Raw genomic sequence first — 17026 nt, 5'->3', positions numbered from 1 at the left:
ATCCTGCACTTTGTACTCATACGTTTTCACGCACGCCTTGAAAAGTGCTTCCGTTTGGCAATAAGAGTTGCTTTCAAAGTGAGCTAGCTGCTATAGCATTTTTAGTAAGTGATTATCGGCAGTGATCCGATTTCTCATCGATCAATCTGGCGCCTTATGTTGCGGTGAATTGAGGAGCTTAATCCACTAGATTTATGATTTAATCTGTTCCTGAATCTATGAATTGTAACCTGCCAATGGCACTGAAGTAGCTGAGTGGGGGGGCTGGCGATACGCTCAGACAGTGGCATGTTTAGTCCCTCCTCTGTGGCAGTTTTCCCAGCATGCCTTTCTCACGCTGTAATGTCACACCTGAGTATAAGGTGACTCTCCACAGCCCGAGGTCATCTTTTCACTATTGTGGCGGCATGTCCCCTTTTTCAGCGGCAGCGAGTGGGACGAGACGTACGCGACGTATTGCGTCCCAGTTAACACAGTGAAGGAAACGCAAACCACTAAATAATGCCCCCTCGCCCCATTACAAAATATTGGCTATCCAGTGCGTAACATGCTGTCGTAAACCTAAAAAAAATAGAATTTCATATTAAAGTAAAAAATTTTTTTTAAATGAGTCACTTGATGTATAATCTTGGTCTATATTTTTCTTTTTCCCCCTTTTCATATTTACATATTCATCATTTATAGCTATCAAAGTAGTCAACATTCCTCATTCAGGTGCCCTTTTTAATCGCAAACAATCTCATAGCAGTTTAATATAATGCACTGTTTAAAAATAAAACAAAAATTCATGATGACTTGAATTGAAAAAAGCATTTTAAACAGCTAGTTTTGCTCAAACATGGACATTGAACCATGCTGCCATCTTATGTCCAAACTGCCAAAGTACTTCCCTGACACGCTACACGTGTACATCTGCAGTTTGTTAAATAGTAAGTATAGTAATACAAGTATAATGCGTATGAGCATAGAACGACCATTACTTCGTCATCCACAAAACAAATAGCCGTCAATCATCAAAATAGAAACATTTTATTAAAAGAAAATATGTACAGTAAAAAATAAATCATGGCCTTTGGAAATGTGATTTTGTCCTTATAAAACATCATTGGAAAGCCCCTTTAACATTCACAAAGAGCGTGACAAGCCTATCAAGGTTAAATATTGGAAATAAAGACGAGCAAAGATTGACGGAAAACGCAAAATAACAAACTGGCTGAGTGGGTACGTCTTCATAAGTAGGATAATGCAAAATAAGATGGAATTTTGTCTCTCGCAGATAAACGGGAGCGGACGGTATTCCGTTCAGACGCTGTTTCCGTTGAGCGTGGCGTATTTCAGGCCGCCGCCGCCGCTGTTGTTGCCTGACAACTTGGAGCGCTTGAGGGCGACGCTTTGGTCGGCCACTTCAAAAACCTCGTAGATGGCTTTTCGGAAACAGTGGAAATTGTACTCGATCAGACCTGTCGGAAGAAGACCGATTTAACCAATTATTTTATCATTTTTTTAAAACCTTTATTGCAGAACAAAATCAATCATCTTTTGTATTTCTACCCTAATTCAAAAGTTGAATTAGACCCTCTTTTTGAACAATTTTAAATGTAAAAAAAACAAAAACAAAAGGGTAGGGCAGTCAATAGTCCGACTTTTGAAAACTAATGTTCAACTTTGTAATGATTTCTTTGCATCTACTCACCTTTTCTCTCAAAGCTCTCCTCTCTGAGGATGCAAACAAGCGCCAGGAACTTGGTGACTTCTTTCAAATACAGCACCGTAGTATTGTTGAGCTTGATGATGGCCAACGACTCTTTGTCGTAGGCGCAGCCGCTCCCGTCGTCTAGCAAACTTTTAGGTTTTTTTTTTTTAATTAAAAACAAAACAAACAAAAAAAATGTACAAGTAGAAAAGTCTGACCCTATTTCCATCTTACCCGTAAATGCAGGAAACATCGATGACCACGTCGATCATGTCGCAACACAGCTCGTAGGACTGCATGTCCACCGGCGAGCTGTCCGTGGCGATGTAAATCTTGCTGACCACGTCAAACAGGAAGGCCTTCTCGATCCCCGAATGCTGCCGACACGACACACATCCGTCAAAGGTTTGCTTCCATTATTTTTTCTATTTTTGACTAGTGATGTCATGCCGCTTAAGTATTATTATTGAAGGTAAATTAGTGACACGGCAAAGAATTTTACAATGAATCCGTCGAGTGGAGGGATTCATCCGCCCGCCGGTTAAATTTGCCATTAGTAATCTAGTTTGTGTTTAAAAACAAACTACCCGTTACTGACAGATGACTGCCGGTAGTGAATTGTTAGGTTAATCTGTTGAATAGATTTGCTTAATAGATTAATTTTTTTAAATTTATTTTGGAATGATCTTTTCTTCAATTCAATATCTACTGAACTCAATTGAACAATCTGTAAAACTAGTGAAGTGGCGCAAATCTAGCACCCACAATGGTAGATAAACATGATTTTTGGCAGCAGTGAATGAGTTAATCATAGATTAAAATGGCAAATAATTTAGTGATTCATTGATAAAGTTGATCGAGCGCTTCTGTCTGTTAAACAGTGATGAATCTACTTTGCGACTAATCTCTAAATCCGAGTAGCCTCACCTAAACAGGATTGTTGTCAGCAAAAGAGTTCATCATAGATTAGTTTAGTGATGAGTTGATTAACTGAAGACAATCTGTGAAAAGCCAACGTCTTTTCAGATTAATCTACAAGTTCTAACGCCATCAATGGCACTAAAACCCTGGCATTGAGTGATTTAATCATCGTTTGACCAGCAATTTCGCTATCACTTAGTGAACTCAATAGGCCAAACTTTCAAATAATTTTTTTGATCAAGAGAATCAATCACTGCCAACCCTCGCAGTCAAAATTGATTGGATGCCTAACTGTGTCAATAGCACAGAAATTGGATTATTGGTAAGCATTGAGTTCATCATAGATTAAAAATGTTATGTTAGCGAATGCAATGCATAGATTAATATGTGATAAATACCCCCTCCCCGAATAAAATGAAGTAGCATACAGATATAAATATGTTCAGGAGGTTCTCCAAGGTGGGCAATTGAGGGATGAGCTTCTGCACGACTTTGCTGAAGGCCTCAAAAATGGAGTGGTCGTAGATGCTGGTCAAGTAGAAGCTAAAAAGAAAAGGAATTTTGGAATTTTTATTAGCCTAGAGTACAAAGTAGTAGTGTTTGCCCATTTGTATTATTATTATTTTTACCTGAGGTGAACTTTCTCCAAGCTCGCATCCGCTAAATCATCGTTAGCCCTCTGATGAATATCTCGTTGCGTTTCAATTTTGTGGTCATCAGACAGCCCGTCAACTTTATGGATAAACACCTCAAAGTTGATGTCGGGATTGACTTTGTAAGCTCTCGACACGGTCACTTGGAGCTTTTCCAGAGCTTCCATGTAATCGTCCTGCAAAACAAAACAAAACAAAAATAGATCAAATAGTCATGGAGTCGAGAGTCTCCCGACTCGTAAACATTTGCTCTCGTTTACCTGAGCGTCGATGACGAAGATCAACGCGCCGGTTCCGTTGAAAATCATCTCGCTGTCGAACGTGGGGTCGCAAAAGTCCACTTGGCCGGGAAAGTCCCAGATTTGGAAGTTAACGAAGGAGCTGCTGGAGATGTCGTCCTTGTAGATTTTGTTGGTGCTCTCCAGAAAGAGAGTCTCGTTAGGGGACATTTTGTGGAAAACCACCTAAGTCAACCACAAAAAAAAAAAACATCACCTAAGTCAAAGTTTCAATTTAACATAAGAATACATGGTAAAAGTTAATCAAAGTAGATAGATGGATAACGCATTTAACGTATTTACTGTGTTTGCCAATTCAAATGTATAGTGTTTACCGAGCATGTGTTGTGCGAGTTAGTCAATGAAGAAAACATTTTAAAAAAACACTCATTAGCGATCCTGTGCCAGCCATTGTTTGCTATTAATTTGTGATATTTTAAGATAAAAAATGTAAATGTATTATGTTATATCCTTAGATTAAAAATGGGTCCGCTTTCTAACATAAAAATGATTGAAATATTGAAAATGATCAATAGTAGATAAGTAATGATAACAAATAATCATCTTCTTTAAAAAAAAATACAAGGTGTTCCAAGATGTTTGACCCCATTTCTTAGGCCAATCATTTTGAAAATTCTCGTTGGAATGACTTCAAATTTTCACAGCTTGTGTAGAAACCTTTCAAATTTTTGTGTGTAACATTTGGCTAATTGGGCTTGTGGCATACTACCCTGAAAGTGTGTCTCATTTTGGAAGCTAAGCAGGCTCGGGCCTGGTTAGTACTTGGATGGGAGACTGCCTGGGAATACCACAAGCTCTTATCTTACCAAGGGAATGGGAAGGAGAATTAGCTCAGTAGTTAGTACATCTCCCAGACTGTTAGTGTCCTTACAAACTTCTTAACAGAGTGGCTCAGTGGTGTGAGCAGTTAGAGCGCTTGCCTTGCAACCCTAGGTCCAAAATGGTCCTGGGTACGAGTCCACTTTCTGCATGTTATAGTACAAATTTACAAAATTTGACTGCCGCAGTTAATGTGGGTGTTAAACGAAGCAAGGTCACTTAAACAAAATAAAATTGTTTTACATTGTGCACGCACAAACTTATCCTTCATCTTTTTGAGGAATGAAGTATTTTGGTAACTGGACAGCAGAAGTGACCGTGTGGCGCAAGTGCTTAGAGCGCTAGCTCTCAATGCTGGGGTCCTGAGTTCAAATCCTGGTTGGTGCATTCACAATTTGGCAATACTACTGTCGTTTGGCTGATCACTACACTAGGTAGTTCAGTATATGGGTCATCCTTTTTTCATTCAAATAAAGACTTAGTCATTTTTTTCAGCAAAACAATATTTCCGGTCAGCCTTCGGCTGACCGGAAGACAGTTGGGAGGGGGGATCCCTGGTGGCGTTCGACAGTCGGCCTTCGGCCGACTGCCGACGCCATGCAGTCGTTGACTGGCGACACCGGGACGTGAACCCTCGACACCCACGTCGCAGGCAGGTGACTTACCCACTACACCACGAGGCGGCCCGCCTATACATGGTCATTTGGTGCTTAGATTTAAGGAAAGACTGAATGACTTAGTCTTTTTTAATGGCAAAATGGTTCATCGTCCACCGGGACGTGAACCGTCGCCTCTCACATGACAGGCAGGTGACTTACCCACTACACCACAAGGCGGCCTGCCTATACATGGTCATTTGGTGCTTAGATTTAAGGAAAGACTGAATGACTTAGTCTTTTTTAATGGCAAAATGGTTCACCGTCCACCGAGATTCGAACCCTGCCTGCCCAGACAGCAGTCAGGTGAACGAACCTCTACACTATGAAGTGGCCACACTTATCTTTGTCATTATTGGAAAGCCTTGACTACAAATGGTTGTTTTTATTTAAGGGAAAAAGTACTTCCAACTGGGATTTGAACCCAAGCTGCCCACATGGAAGTCAGGTGAACAAACCTCTACACCATGAAGTAGACATACTTTAGTCTGTCATTATTGGAAAGGCACATTGCAGCCCTTTTCATGATTTTTTTGGTGCCAAATGCTATAATTTGCAAAGAAGGTACGTTGCACTGTCTTGGGTAACGGAGTTCGAGCATATTCTAATGAAGTGAACGGCATTTCTTAACCTGAAAAGATAGAAATGCCAAACGTTACACACAAAAACTTGAGAGGTTTCTACACATGCTGTGAGGTCATTCCTATAAAAATTCACAAAATGATTGGCCTACGAAATGGGCCCAGACATTTTGGAACACCTTGTGTATATATATAAATGAAACAAAACATATTTTCTTTCTATAAATGAAACAAAATATATTTTCTTTCTATAAATGAAAGAAAATATATTTTCTTTCTATAAATGAAAGAAAATATATTTTCTTTCTATAAATGAAAGAAAATATATTTTCTTTCTATAAATGAAACAAAATATATTTTCTTTCTATAAATGAAAGAAAATATATTTTTTCTTTTTAAAAACTGGATTTAAAATGGGCTAAAAGGCAGACTATTAAAAAAAACATTAAATAGAAAAAAATACATGTTTTAAATATATTTTTAAAATTATTGTCATACCTTTTAAAAGAAAATACTGAGAGATGTACTCACATCTCTCAGTATTTTCTTTTAAAAAGTATGACAATAATAAAAATAAATAAAAATAAAATATATTTAAAACATGTATTGTTTCTATTTAATATTTTGGATTTAAAATGGGCTAAAAGGCAGACTATTTAAAAAAATATTAAATAGAAAATAAATACATGTTTTAAATATATTTTTCAAATTTGACAATAATTTTAAAAATATATTTAAAACATGTATTTTTTTTCTATTTAATATTTTGGATTTTTTTTAAATAGTCTGCCTTTTAGCCCATTTTAAATCCAGTTTTTAAAAAGAAAGAAAATATATTTTGTTTCATTTACAATACAGCTAAAATGCTGACTATATTTACTATAAAAAGGCGCTAGAAAACCAAGTTTACTTGCACAACTGTTTGCTAAGAAGAAGAAGGGGAAAAAACAAGTGGTAAAAGTTGAAAAAGTGCAATACTAAAGTGAGTTGACCTTCTGAATGGAAGACTTTCCGCTTCGCCTTCGTCCCATCAGCAGAATCCTCGGCTTGTCAGCTGACACGGTGTTCTCCTCCATGTCTGCCTCCTCCAGCCCGTAACCGAAACTTTTGGGAAAGGAGCCTACCATATCGTAGCCCCCGCTCAGCGCCGGTTCCTCGAATTCGAGCGACATATTGGACGTCAGCTAAAATACGTCCAATTCCCCCAAATCAATCCGATCTTTCGCTTTCTCTCTTTCTCAGGGAATGTTGTCGATAATGTTCTACGCGAGCTAACATGGCAAGCTAACTTAGCAGATGTCCGATGAAAACCGCCTCAGATTGACGTTAAATGCACTCATACCTTCGCGTTGCGTCTATAAAAAATGTCCCGACGCGTTTAAGTGTTATGAGATTAAAAAAGTCAGGAATGTGATCTTAAAGTTCGGTACACAAAACCAGTCTGTCACTTTTGCTTCGAGTCCCTCCCCCTTTCTCCTGATTGGTTCACTCTGTCGCGTAATAATCAGATACCGGAAGACTTGAGCAACGGTAAGGAACGTGTATAATAGCGTCTTCGTTTACAGTAAATCAACTCGGTTTTAACGCGTTTAACGAAATATAAAAGATTTTTTGAAACAGCCGTAAATGTTACTAGAAGTATGGAAAAAGAAAATGAACAAAATCTGCGTTCTTTGATAGTCGGCGACGATTAAACGCGGTGCCGTGATTACACCAAACAACAATCTCACGTTTACACATTTAAATCACAATATAAATGTGATTATGCGATAACTATACATCTGTCTGAACAAGAAAAGCCCCCAAAACCCCGAGATATATAGTACTAAAATAATGAGAATCTGTTTCTAAGACGCTAAAATATGTATTAATCTGGGGTTGTTAGTTAATCACGCGCTCTTACAAAAGATAAAAAATGGCTAGTAGCAACATGGCATTCGTTAATATTTCAACGCCTGAATCACTTTTGAACCGATCAAACCAGTGATATTTCTGATTTCAGACTTCAGCATGGTTGCCATGTGGTTCTTCCTACTGGCACCGGTGGTGCTAATTGCTGGCAAGCCGGTAAAAGGGACCACCAATGCTACAATACCTCTGGTCATGTGGCATGGGATGGGTAAGTACAGAGTTATTTATAGCCTAATGTAGTACTTTTTACGTTACACCTACGTTGCCAAAGTCAAATAATTGCTTGTAATTTTGTCGAGCAGGTGACACTTGCTGCAACCCACTCAGTTTGGGCGCCATCAAGAAAATGATCGAGCAGGAGATCCCAAGTATTTACGTTCTTTCATTGAAGATTGGCAAGAATTTTGTGGAGGTACTTGCACAGAAAAAAATACTTGGTGTCAAAGTGTCAACTTTACCACTAGCAGACATCACTGTTGAGCACACACGCACGCATGCGTCTCACCTCAACAGGACGCCGAGAACAGCTTCTTCATGAACGTGAACGATCAAGTGTCGGCAGTGTGCAGTCAGCTGGCTCAGGACCCACTTTTAAAAGGAGGCTACAACGCGATGGGATTCTCGCAGGGAGCGCAATTTCTGTAAGAAACTTTTGAACATTTGAATCGCAGAGGCATTTTGCGCAACTTTTGTCACCTCCTGGCAGGAGAGCCGTGGCCCAGCGATGTCCTTCCCCGCCGATGAAGACGCTCATTTCGGTGGGCGGCCAGCACCAAGGTACGAAAATCCGCCACGGCCGAGGGTCCAGGAGGAAGGTTTTGGAAAAGGCTGGATTTTAGGCGTCTACGGGCTGCCGAGGTGTCCCGGAGAGGCTTCCAAAATCTGCGACTTTATCCGAGCGGCTCTCAACTTGGGTGCTTACACCGACCAGGTTCAAAAGCAGTTGAGTAGCATCATTTTGATCTTAATTTGATGTGATTGGTATTCACACTTTTTTGTCTTTCTTCCCCCCACCCTCAGCTTGGTGCAGGCCCAGTACTGGCATGATCCCTTGAATGATGACCTCTACAAAAACCACAGTCTCTTCCTGGCTGATATCAACCAAGAGAGGGTAAGTAAGGTTATTTTAAAAATATACATGTTAAATAGAGGGGTGTGGGGGTTATTTAGAAAAAATAAGGGGGAAAAAGTCAAGATTTAGGGCTATATAGCCTATTAATTTAAATACACAGAAAGACATTTTTTAAAGAGTAACTAGAGTTTTCATTTTAACACTTAACATGTATTATTTTAATGAAAAAAAATATTTTTACTTCTGAGAATACTTATGCCAAGGGACAAAATAGTAAATATTCCTTATAACAGCTTAAGCAAAGTAACAAAATTCAAGATTTTTTTCTTAATGAAAGGACTCTTTAATTCATATTTTTGAAAAACAATCATAGTTACATCTTTTTGTTTGTTAGTTAGTACACGGTTTTTGGTTCCATCTCACATTTGCAGATAAAATGCTACCGTTTCTACAGCTAATTCCATTTTGTCTCCGCCGAAAGGTTGTCAACGAGACCTACAAGAAAAACCTTCAGCTGCTGGACAAGTTCGTGATGGTCAAATTCCTGCAGGATACTGTGGTAGATCCTGTCGAATCGGAGGTATTCAATCGCTTGATTCTCAATGCCATTGAAGACAATAATCATCCAAAATGATCATTATTACGTGCTTGTCTTTGTTGTAGTGGTTTGGCTTCCTGAAAACAGGTCAAGCTAAAGAAATGGAAACTTTACAACAAAGTCTTCTTTACAAAGAGGTTCGTTCGTATGACTACCTAACTAAGCTATCCATTCCCAGCTCGAAAAATCTTCTAACTTACCCCATTTCTTTCTCCCGATTTAGGATCGCTTGGGGTTGGCCGCCATGGACAAAGCAGGAAAGCTGGTTTTTCTGGCCACGGATGGAGACCACCTCCAATTCACCAGAGACTGGTTCAATGCTAAGTTGCTACCTTACTTACGCTAGGAGATGGACGGATGGAGGTGGGTGGGTGGGTGTCACTCGTGACTACTTTTGCACTTTATAAAAAGGTTGCTGTACACGTTAAAAATAAAAACAATGGAATGTTATTGCAACATTTTAATGATGTATTGAGAACTAAATGAGGCAAAAAAAATCTATCAATCAATCCTCCCCGCAAAATGGTAAAGATAGACGATATAAAAGACAACCGACAGTTGGAACGCACTCACCGACCGACGGGTTGGTGGAGCCAATAAGACGTCAACATGGAATGTCAAATACTTGGGAATGTGACATGAAAAAGTCCATCAAATCTAACTAATGTTAGCATTAGCGTGACCGTTTTTCAATGTGATTTGTAGAGTTGCATACCAATGACCAAAAACCTACAACTTTATTTGAACAAAAAATAAGAGCCCTCTTAACGCAAAACAAAGATAATGGTAGCCGCAGAGACGATATTCGCTAGCTAATTTAGTGCGGCGTTACTCGTACGCTATTGGCAAAGTGCACCTTGATTGGCTCGAGGAAAGCTTCCGATAAGAGCGAGCGGACCTCGTTGGCTGCGGGGATGCACAGCGATAGGCCGGGGCGGACAGAAAAAAAACGCGCAATTTTATACCTTTCTGGGAAAAGCTGGTGAGTGGGTTGATCAGTCAGCTGGGCAAAATGGGAGGTGGAGTGATTGGGCAGTGGACTGGCGAGAGAAAAGGGACGCCCCCTTTTCTCTACCCTGCGATCTCCGAGGTCGTGGTGACCAGTTTGGCGCCGTTCCACACCGTCTTGAACTGCTCGGGAATCGGGTGCTCCGTCTAAGAGGGCAAATGTGCGTTGAGAGGGTTTTTTTTTCAGCCCGTTTGGACGCCACGCATCGCGGCGCGACTGGACTCACAAATTCGCCGTCCTTGTTGGGCACCAGGACGTTCATCTCGGAGCTCTTGGCGCTGACGACCTCACATTCCAGAGAGTCTTTGCTCAGGTAGACGTGGCAACCGTCCGTCTTGTTGATGGAGATGGTGGGGACTCGACCGATCACCTGTCGCGCCAAGAAATATTTGCGTCAAACGCGTTTTTATCGTCGCCGGCGCTCTCGGCCACGACCGGTTGGGCGTGGTGGATCGTCGTCAAGGGCAGCCAAAGAGTTCCACGGACCCACCTGGACTTTGACGTCCTTGCAGTTGATGATGTCGACGATACCGACGACGTCGTCAAATACCAGGCCCATTTTCTTACAGTTGTCTGCAAAAAGAATAAAATAAAATATTGAAAACAGAAATCACAGCCACACGTATACGCCATCATTTTAAATGTTTTTATCTACACATTTTCATATGTTTTAAAAAAAATACTTTTATTGTTAAATTACATGTTTTGTTTTAGATGTCATCATTGTTTTTGGTGGGAGTAATAAATGTAATATATTCATCGATTTATATTGAAATGGGATGTTTGGTTCACTATTAATAGGGTAATCATTGTCAAATCAGCCAGAGTGATAAAGGTGACTGTAAACAATATTGTTACCTGACATTTAAATTAATATTGGATCACCACAGTTTTATTTAATTTAGCAGTAAATAAGTCAATTATAAAATCAGGAGTGAAATGGTGGGTACTATTTACTGTCATTTTTACGACTTTGCCATTTGAAAATGACTCCGTGAAATAGGGTGTAAATAATACGGTAACCTCACCGATGGTGATGGAGTTGAGTTTGCCTTTGACCTGGAGAGTGCTGCTGTTGCACTTGAAGGCGTACACCACCTGCTTGAGCTCCGTGTCGCTGATCACCAGGTTCTGCGCGCCCTCCTGGTTCTCCTGCGGATCGGATGGCGGCCGCCGCGCCGTCAGCAGCGAGCGGGCGGAACCACGCCGGCGACCCGACCTACCACTTTCCACTTCTTGCCCTCCAGCTCCAAAACGGGGGCGGCCGCGACGCGAGGCGGGGCGGCCGAGGTGCCGGCGCGCGGGGAAGGGCAGCTGAAAGGTTTGGGCCCGCTGCGCAACGGAGCGCTCTGGGCTCGCAGGTTGGGGTTCTTGTGGGTCTTTTCGTTGTCCTGAACGTGCCTCAGACCTAGACAAAAACAAAAACATATTTGACAAGAAAATCTTTGCTCTTTAGTTACAAAAAAAAGCAACTACATTTTTTACACTTATCAAATCACTTAAAAAACATGAAATTAACATTGACTTTAGTTGATTTTTAAAATGACACGGAAATCTTCTATTTCAACTCTGTGCATCAGAACAGACTAACATTTCAAACATAATTGGTATTATATTTAAAAAGATAAATCCGCTTTCATAAGGGAAAGACAAATATTGTATCCATGGCTCCAATTTTCACAACAAACTTTGATGACACGTTCCTTCTTACCCCTGGTGACGTTGGCGCCCTTGTTGATGTCCTCGAACAAAGCGTTCCGGCTGAGGGCGTCGCTGTCGCCGTGCACCGTGGAGCCGCTAAACTCCGCGGGAGGCGGCGGCGGGCCGGGAGGGGGCGGGGGAGGGCACCCGCCGGGAGCCTTGGGAGGAACTGCCGCGGCCGCCGCCGAAGCCACCGCCACCGCCACCGGACCCTGGTCGAAAGAAAAATAATATTCAAGAAAAACGGGTGGCATTTTGGAGACAGTGGGCCGCTTACCGTCTTGCTCCAGGACAAACCGGTGGTGTGGTGCTCCTTGATGTAATCCATCAAGGTGGTCCAGATGGACAAATAGGCGTGCACCCAATCCACGTGCGTCTTGTCCCTTTCAAAAGGGAAGAGGAAATGTGACAACTTGCTCTTTTCCCCCCCGCAGAAAACAAGCCTTTGGATTTTGTTCGGTTTTTACTTGTCCTTGTACTCCTTGAGTACGCGGTTGGTGTAGAAGACGGCGGCGTCCCGCATCTCTTTGACGTACGGGCCAGGTTTGGGGCTCTGCCGCAGAGAAATTTCAAGTGAGCTTAGATGGGAAAACGGCAAAAGTGGGCTAAAAAAAAGGGATAGAGAAAGAAACGGACTAAGGCAACCCATCCCAGCGCGGGCACGCTCTCGCTGATGGCGGACAGGTGGTTAAATTGCGGGGATGTGCGCTTCTTCTCGCGCCATTCCTGCACATCCTGGATGATGTCCGAAATGGGCTTCAGGATGGCCCCCAGGACCGCCTTTAAAAGAAAAGCACAAAAAGCTCTTGGTTTGCAAAACAACAGGAATACATTTGTTGCATTGAATTTGAGCTGGGCGATAAAATCATAACGATATATATATCCTGAAATAAATTTTGCCTTTTTTTATTTTTGTAAATGGCCATGTGAGGTAAATTTACACTTCAGACAGTGAAAATAGTGAAGTTTTCAGTTGATTCTTTTATTTATTCCATATTGCAGAGCCACTTTTGGTTTGAAGGCCAATTTATAAAAATAAAGATGCCTGTGAAAATTTCTGCCGGTTTTATTCTTTACTTTTTATAGTGAAAGGAGGTTTATTGCACAACAGAAAATAAAAAAACACAAAAATACTTTTAAGGTAACAGTTACTTTTATATTTGAATAAGGAGGAAAGTAATTAATTTACTTCACAGAAATTAGAAGTTTTTTTCAATTTGTAATGCTAAAGTATGTGGATATGAATCAACAAAAGAATAAAAATAAAAATGGAAAGACATACATCAGAAGGCTTCTGTGCACCAGAGGCCATGAGAAGGATTTGCCTCTGTTTGGCGAAGGCTTCCTTCATCATGTCCGCCTGCGAGGGAAAAAGATAAAAGATGGATGAGCGGCTAAATGCCGGGTAGGATGACGGCGAGGGGGGCTGCGTGACTTACGTGCTTGAGGACATCGCCCCCGATCTTCTTGCTGATGTTGTAATATTCCGCCAAAGGCCCGCTGACCATCTCGTCAAAGGCGTCCACGTACGCCGCCACGGCTGCAACGGTGAAAAAAAAAAAGTTTGCAACGGATCGAGTCGTTGTGGTTGTGTTCCTCATGAGAAATATTGCTGACCTCCGGCGGCGGGCGCTCGATCGTTGGGTCCCGACATGGCCTCCAGACGGCCCACGGCCAACTCCAGTCGCTGCACCAGATTCGCCAGCTCTGCCATACCTGCGCGGGATTATGGGATGACAATAGCACCAGTTTTACATGTGTGGTCTCAATAAAAGTCTCAGAAACAATTTGATAACATTTCATATTTCTACATGGTCTTGTACGATGGTTAGCTTCGGTAAGACGGCAAGAATGTGAGCAATCCCGAGCAAGACTAGACATGAAAGAAAGCTATGTCGCTAACCTCACTCTTGGGAACATTTCTTCTTGTACCTTTTGATTATGATTAATTACGGTCCAAATTAATAAACCAGGATCAACCAGTTTGTTACAGACAGTTTTGTTAAAGGCAGCAAATTAACAAATTGTGTTTAGTGATAAACTTTTTGAGTGGGTGGCATCTTGGCCAGAGGAAAAACTAGTAATATTTTTAACTCATTGACGCTGGTGGACCTCCAATTGCCATGTTCATTCAAGGGAACTCGCATTTTCAAAAAAAGATTGGGCATCTACTTGGGAACAAGTTGTCTAGAGGAAGACTAAATATAGATAATAATTTCCTTGTGGTTTACAGCACATGAATACAGTTTTCTAGTCAAATTGGATGGGTGTGACAGTCAGGTGCCCTTTATATAGTCCAAAAATGACCAAAAACCCAGAAACGAGATTCCCTTTGACATCACCCCTTTTACAGTCCTGCTCCAAATTAATTTCTGAGGCCATCTCGGCGATGGAACTAGATTAGCCAAGGACACTCGCCACTAATACCCACGACCTAATTGTCTTGTAGAGCAAACGGCGCCCTGACATACGAGTTTCAGCCGCTTCATCGGCTGCACTCGTAACTCAAAACCCCTGCGGAACTCGCTTTCCTCGCCGCCATTCGTCGAAAATACGAAACAATCCCATCAAGTTACCGTCTTGTCTGTACATTGCCGACCTACGTACATCTGTTGGAGAAGTTTGAAGTCAAAGCGCACCACCATGAAGCAGGGAAAAAACCTGTGAGACGTTCAGGAGCAGTGAGACGTTCACGTTAGCTGGGACGTTCCGCTTGCCGTCAGGAAACGCGATAGTATATTCGGATCTCACCTTTCCCATCGATTATGCTTCGCACCATCGTGGAAGCTTTAGTAACATAATATTTCAGCATAGTTGAGGTTTTCTAAGCTCATGAACGAGTTGATAGAACAGTAAAAGGCCAAGTGGAATGCACAGACTGATAAATGTTGACGTTGGCAAGACAAGTCGTGCTCTTTAAAAACGCGTTGAAAACGGCATAAACCTCGACTGGACAAGTACAAATCGAGATGGGCTCTTCGGCTGGTTGACGAACGACAAACTTATAAAAACAATCTTTCAAGTATATGACGCTATCGTACGCCGTTTCTTTGGGATCTTTCTTTTTTTGACAATGACGTGTCTTTTAAAAGCGTCAAGCAAAAACGTCAAGCAATCTCACAATTCCCAAGGGACAAAAAAATAAATAAAATCACAGACACGTTGACTTTACCTTATACAATAACGCAACGATTTGGACGACTAATGAAGCATTCAATCGTGAAGACAAGAAAACCGTAAGTGACGTTCACGTGGCCTCGAATATTAATGTTTCGACATGGCCAACGCGGATAATGACTTTTAGCAAAGAAAAAGGGGGAAAACAACAGAAACCGGCATTTATAGACGCCGGTTCTGATACATTAGCAAACAGGAAACCTTTCAAACGCTTACATAATGCCTGGGTGTTGACTCCTTCCCTTTTGTAGTGTTCGTCCGATTTCAGCATTTCCTGGTTTAGTCGCTAACACGCCCTCCTTTGCTAGCACAATTACACCCCGTTAGTTTTCAGCGTACAAACGTGCATACTTGACAAAAATCGCCCCTCAAACGGTTGTATTAATTTCAAATATGTGGGAAGATCTGGTGGCAAAATAGCGCTGCGGGAGAGTTAGCCACCTCGGCTAACCAGCCGGGTGTGTTAGCGAGCCACTGATTGCAACGGGGATGACGAGCTAGCGCCGTTGCGTGCAAATGGCGTTTAAAAACAAAACAAAAAGCACGCCACAAAAGCAACACGCGAGAGTTTACCTACTAAAGCGGGTCACGCGGCGACTTGCTCGTCTTATTTGGACGTCGATCGGCGAAGTGGACCGAGCTTGGCTGGTTTCTTCCTGGATGAACTTACCCAGCTGTCACCGCGCCGCGTTTCCGCCCTTGTCCGTGGAAGCCGTTCCTTTGCCATATAAGGCGTGGGAGAAACACACTGAATCAAAATTAAGGAAAACTGAAGAAATAAAACGGTATTATTTCTTAACAATGACATTTTGTGTTGAATAAATAGTTGATTTCTCTTTACAAAGCAAATGCACAAACCTGTGTGTGACAATCCAATCTTCTCTTCCACCTTTGCAGGTGCGCTTCAATGATATCTTGGAGCCCCACCCAGTCAGTGATATTTACCGGAAATTAATGCTTTCATCCACAAATTGTGATTTTTTTGCCGATATTTTAATTATACTACATCCATGTGGGTTTAACATCTAATTGTAGTATTTGTGTTGCAAAATAGTACGTAAAAAAGTATTTTAGCAATTACAAATATAAATCTAAATAAATGTGAATATTTTATTTTGTAACTACATGGCCTTAAATAAAAATTAAAAACATTCATCTTTTTTAAGTAACCTTAATTGGGGGGGGGGGGGGGCATTAGAGATTATAGGTTAATAAAAGTCAAATAATGACATGATCCAATCAGGTTGGCTGTCCAGTTTGAGGAAGACAAACCATCGAATCGAGAACAAAATGAAGTCTTTATTCTAATTTCAAGGTTTTGCATTTGTATCAGGACAAGACATGCATAATCCTCTTCTAAACCTCATTTAATAGATTTGAAATCACATTCCCTTCATCAGAGCTCCCATTTCTTCTTTTTCTTACAGTAGACTCCTGCAGAGTCACGGTCGAATCAGGGCAGTTTTCTTCAGTTTTGGATCGGACAGATTCAAAATGGACGTTCAAGCGATTGCTTCACATTACACGCACCCAAAATGTGACAGTGGTTGACATTCAAATTCATGTGTTTCACATTCTGCATGCAAAGTGATCACCAAAGTGGGAGAAAACTTGGCTCAAGCGCCTGACGGACACTTCAATATTGCGCATCCCAAAAAATACATCTGCTTTTGTTAAAGTAAATTTCTCCTTGTTTCAGTTGACAATGTAATACACTTTTAAGTAATTTCCCACTATTGACAATGACAGACATCCAATCCGTTTTAACAGGAGACCAAAAAAATCTATTTTTCATGAGATTGATTTTGCTCAGATTAACAAACTCCGGTCACTGCAATGTTTTTTTTAAATTAATCTATTTAATTCTAATGTGATACCAAAATCGCAAATTTAATGGACAGGTTAATCTATTGATCGCAAAATTAAACTCAACTTT

General features: G+C 41.2%; 3 protein-coding genes across 9 annotated transcripts; 1 reads left to right on the top strand and 2 right to left on the bottom strand.

Moving 5' to 3' along the window:
- Positions 1–1010: 1010 nt before the first annotated feature.
- LOC144066864 (ras-related GTP-binding protein C-like) lies at positions 1011–7084 on the bottom strand. Its single transcript, XM_077590253.1, has 7 exons — positions 6615–7084; positions 3528–3731; positions 3244–3443; positions 3043–3157; positions 1928–2070; positions 1694–1842; positions 1011–1460 (listed from the first exon to the last, which is right to left on the bottom strand). The coding sequence occupies exons 1-7, from the start codon at positions 6792–6794 to the stop codon at positions 1303–1305; spliced, it is 1149 nt and encodes a 382-aa protein (XP_077446379.1). The 5' UTR covers positions 6795–7084; the 3' UTR covers positions 1011–1302.
- On the top strand, positions 1950–9659 carry ppt1 (palmitoyl-protein thioesterase 1 (ceroid-lipofuscinosis, neuronal 1, infantile)). Of its 2 annotated transcripts, none has more exons than XM_077590254.1 (10): positions 1950–2098; positions 7625–7741; positions 7836–7945; positions 8047–8174; positions 8240–8310; positions 8373–8475; positions 8554–8644; positions 9087–9185; positions 9269–9340; positions 9427–9659. In XM_077590254.1, exons 1-10 carry the CDS (start codon positions 2068–2070, stop codon positions 9547–9549), a joined length of 945 nt encoding a protein of 314 aa, XP_077446380.1. In that variant the 5' UTR covers positions 1950–2067; the 3' UTR covers positions 9550–9659. The 2 variants fall into 2 exon arrangements, with proteins under 2 accessions (XP_077446380.1, XP_077446382.1); XM_077590256.1 differs by lacking the exon at positions 1950–2098 and adding an exon at positions 7063–7152.
- LOC144066861 (adenylyl cyclase-associated protein 1-like) lies at positions 9649–16036 on the bottom strand. Of its 6 annotated transcripts, none has more exons than XM_077590249.1 (14): positions 15949–16036; positions 15664–15808; positions 13531–13629; positions 13353–13453; positions 13196–13273; positions 12550–12693; positions 12381–12466; positions 12191–12296; positions 11924–12125; positions 11436–11620; positions 11241–11364; positions 10703–10785; positions 10439–10582; positions 9649–10358 (listed from the first exon to the last, which is right to left on the bottom strand). In XM_077590249.1, the coding sequence occupies exons 3-14, from the start codon at positions 13625–13627 to the stop codon at positions 10275–10277; spliced, it is 1434 nt and encodes a 477-aa protein (XP_077446375.1). In that variant the 5' UTR covers positions 13628–13629; positions 15664–15808; positions 15949–16036; the 3' UTR covers positions 9649–10274. The 6 variants fall into 6 exon arrangements, with proteins under 6 accessions (XP_077446375.1, XP_077446377.1, XP_077446378.1 ...); XM_077590251.1 differs by having other exon boundaries at positions 15668–15808; XM_077590252.1 differs by having other exon boundaries at positions 15761–15808; positions 15949–15964.
- Between the last annotated feature and the right edge of the window lie 990 nt (positions 16037–17026).

Source organism: Stigmatopora argus, chromosome 21, assembly GCF_051989625.1.
Source record: "Stigmatopora argus isolate UIUO_Sarg chromosome 21, RoL_Sarg_1.0, whole genome shotgun sequence".
NCBI lineage: Eukaryota > Metazoa > Chordata > Actinopteri > Syngnathiformes > Syngnathidae > Stigmatopora > Stigmatopora argus.
Note: the sequence above shows the minus strand (reverse complement) of the source record. Positions and strands in the feature narration are given on the sequence as shown.

What these genes read in the sequence shown, in the direction of transcription:
- LOC144066861 (XM_077590247.1), bottom strand. Translation starts at nt 14,725, where the DNA reads ATGCTGAAATATTATGTTACTAAAGCTTCCACGATGGTGCGAAGCATA. An exon ending in CGCTGGGATGGGTTGCCTTA is followed by an intron (nt 12,467 to 12,549) that starts GTCCGTTTCTTT and finishes TCTCTGCGGCAG; the next exon opens with AGCCCCAAACCTGGCCCGTA. An exon ending in GCAAGGACGTCAAAGTCCAG is followed by an intron (nt 10,583 to 10,702) that starts GTGGGTCCGTGG and finishes TTGGCGCGACAG; the next exon opens with GTGATCGGTCGAGTCCCCAC.
- LOC144066864 (XM_077590253.1), bottom strand. Translation starts at nt 6,794, where the DNA reads ATGTCGCTCGAATTCGAGGAACCGGCGCTGAGCGGGGGCTACGATATG. An exon ending in GAAAGTCTTCCATTCAGAAG is followed by an intron (nt 3,732 to 6,614) that starts GTCAACTCACTT and finishes TGGTTGACTTAG; the next exon opens with GTGGTTTTCCACAAAATGTC. An exon ending in TTGGAGAAAGTTCACCTCAG is followed by an intron (nt 3,158 to 3,243) that starts GTAAAAATAATA and finishes TTTTCTTTTTAG; the next exon opens with CTTCTACTTGACCAGCATCT.
- ppt1 (XM_077590254.1), top strand. Translation starts at nt 2,068, where the DNA reads ATGCTGCCGACACGACACACATCCGTCAAAG. An exon ending in GGTCATGTGGCATGGGATGG is followed by an intron (nt 7,742 to 7,835) that starts GTAAGTACAGAG and finishes TTTGTCGAGCAG; the next exon opens with GTGACACTTGCTGCAACCCA. An exon ending in TCGCAGGGAGCGCAATTTCT is followed by an intron (nt 8,175 to 8,239) that starts GTAAGAAACTTT and finishes ACCTCCTGGCAG; the next exon opens with GAGAGCCGTGGCCCAGCGAT.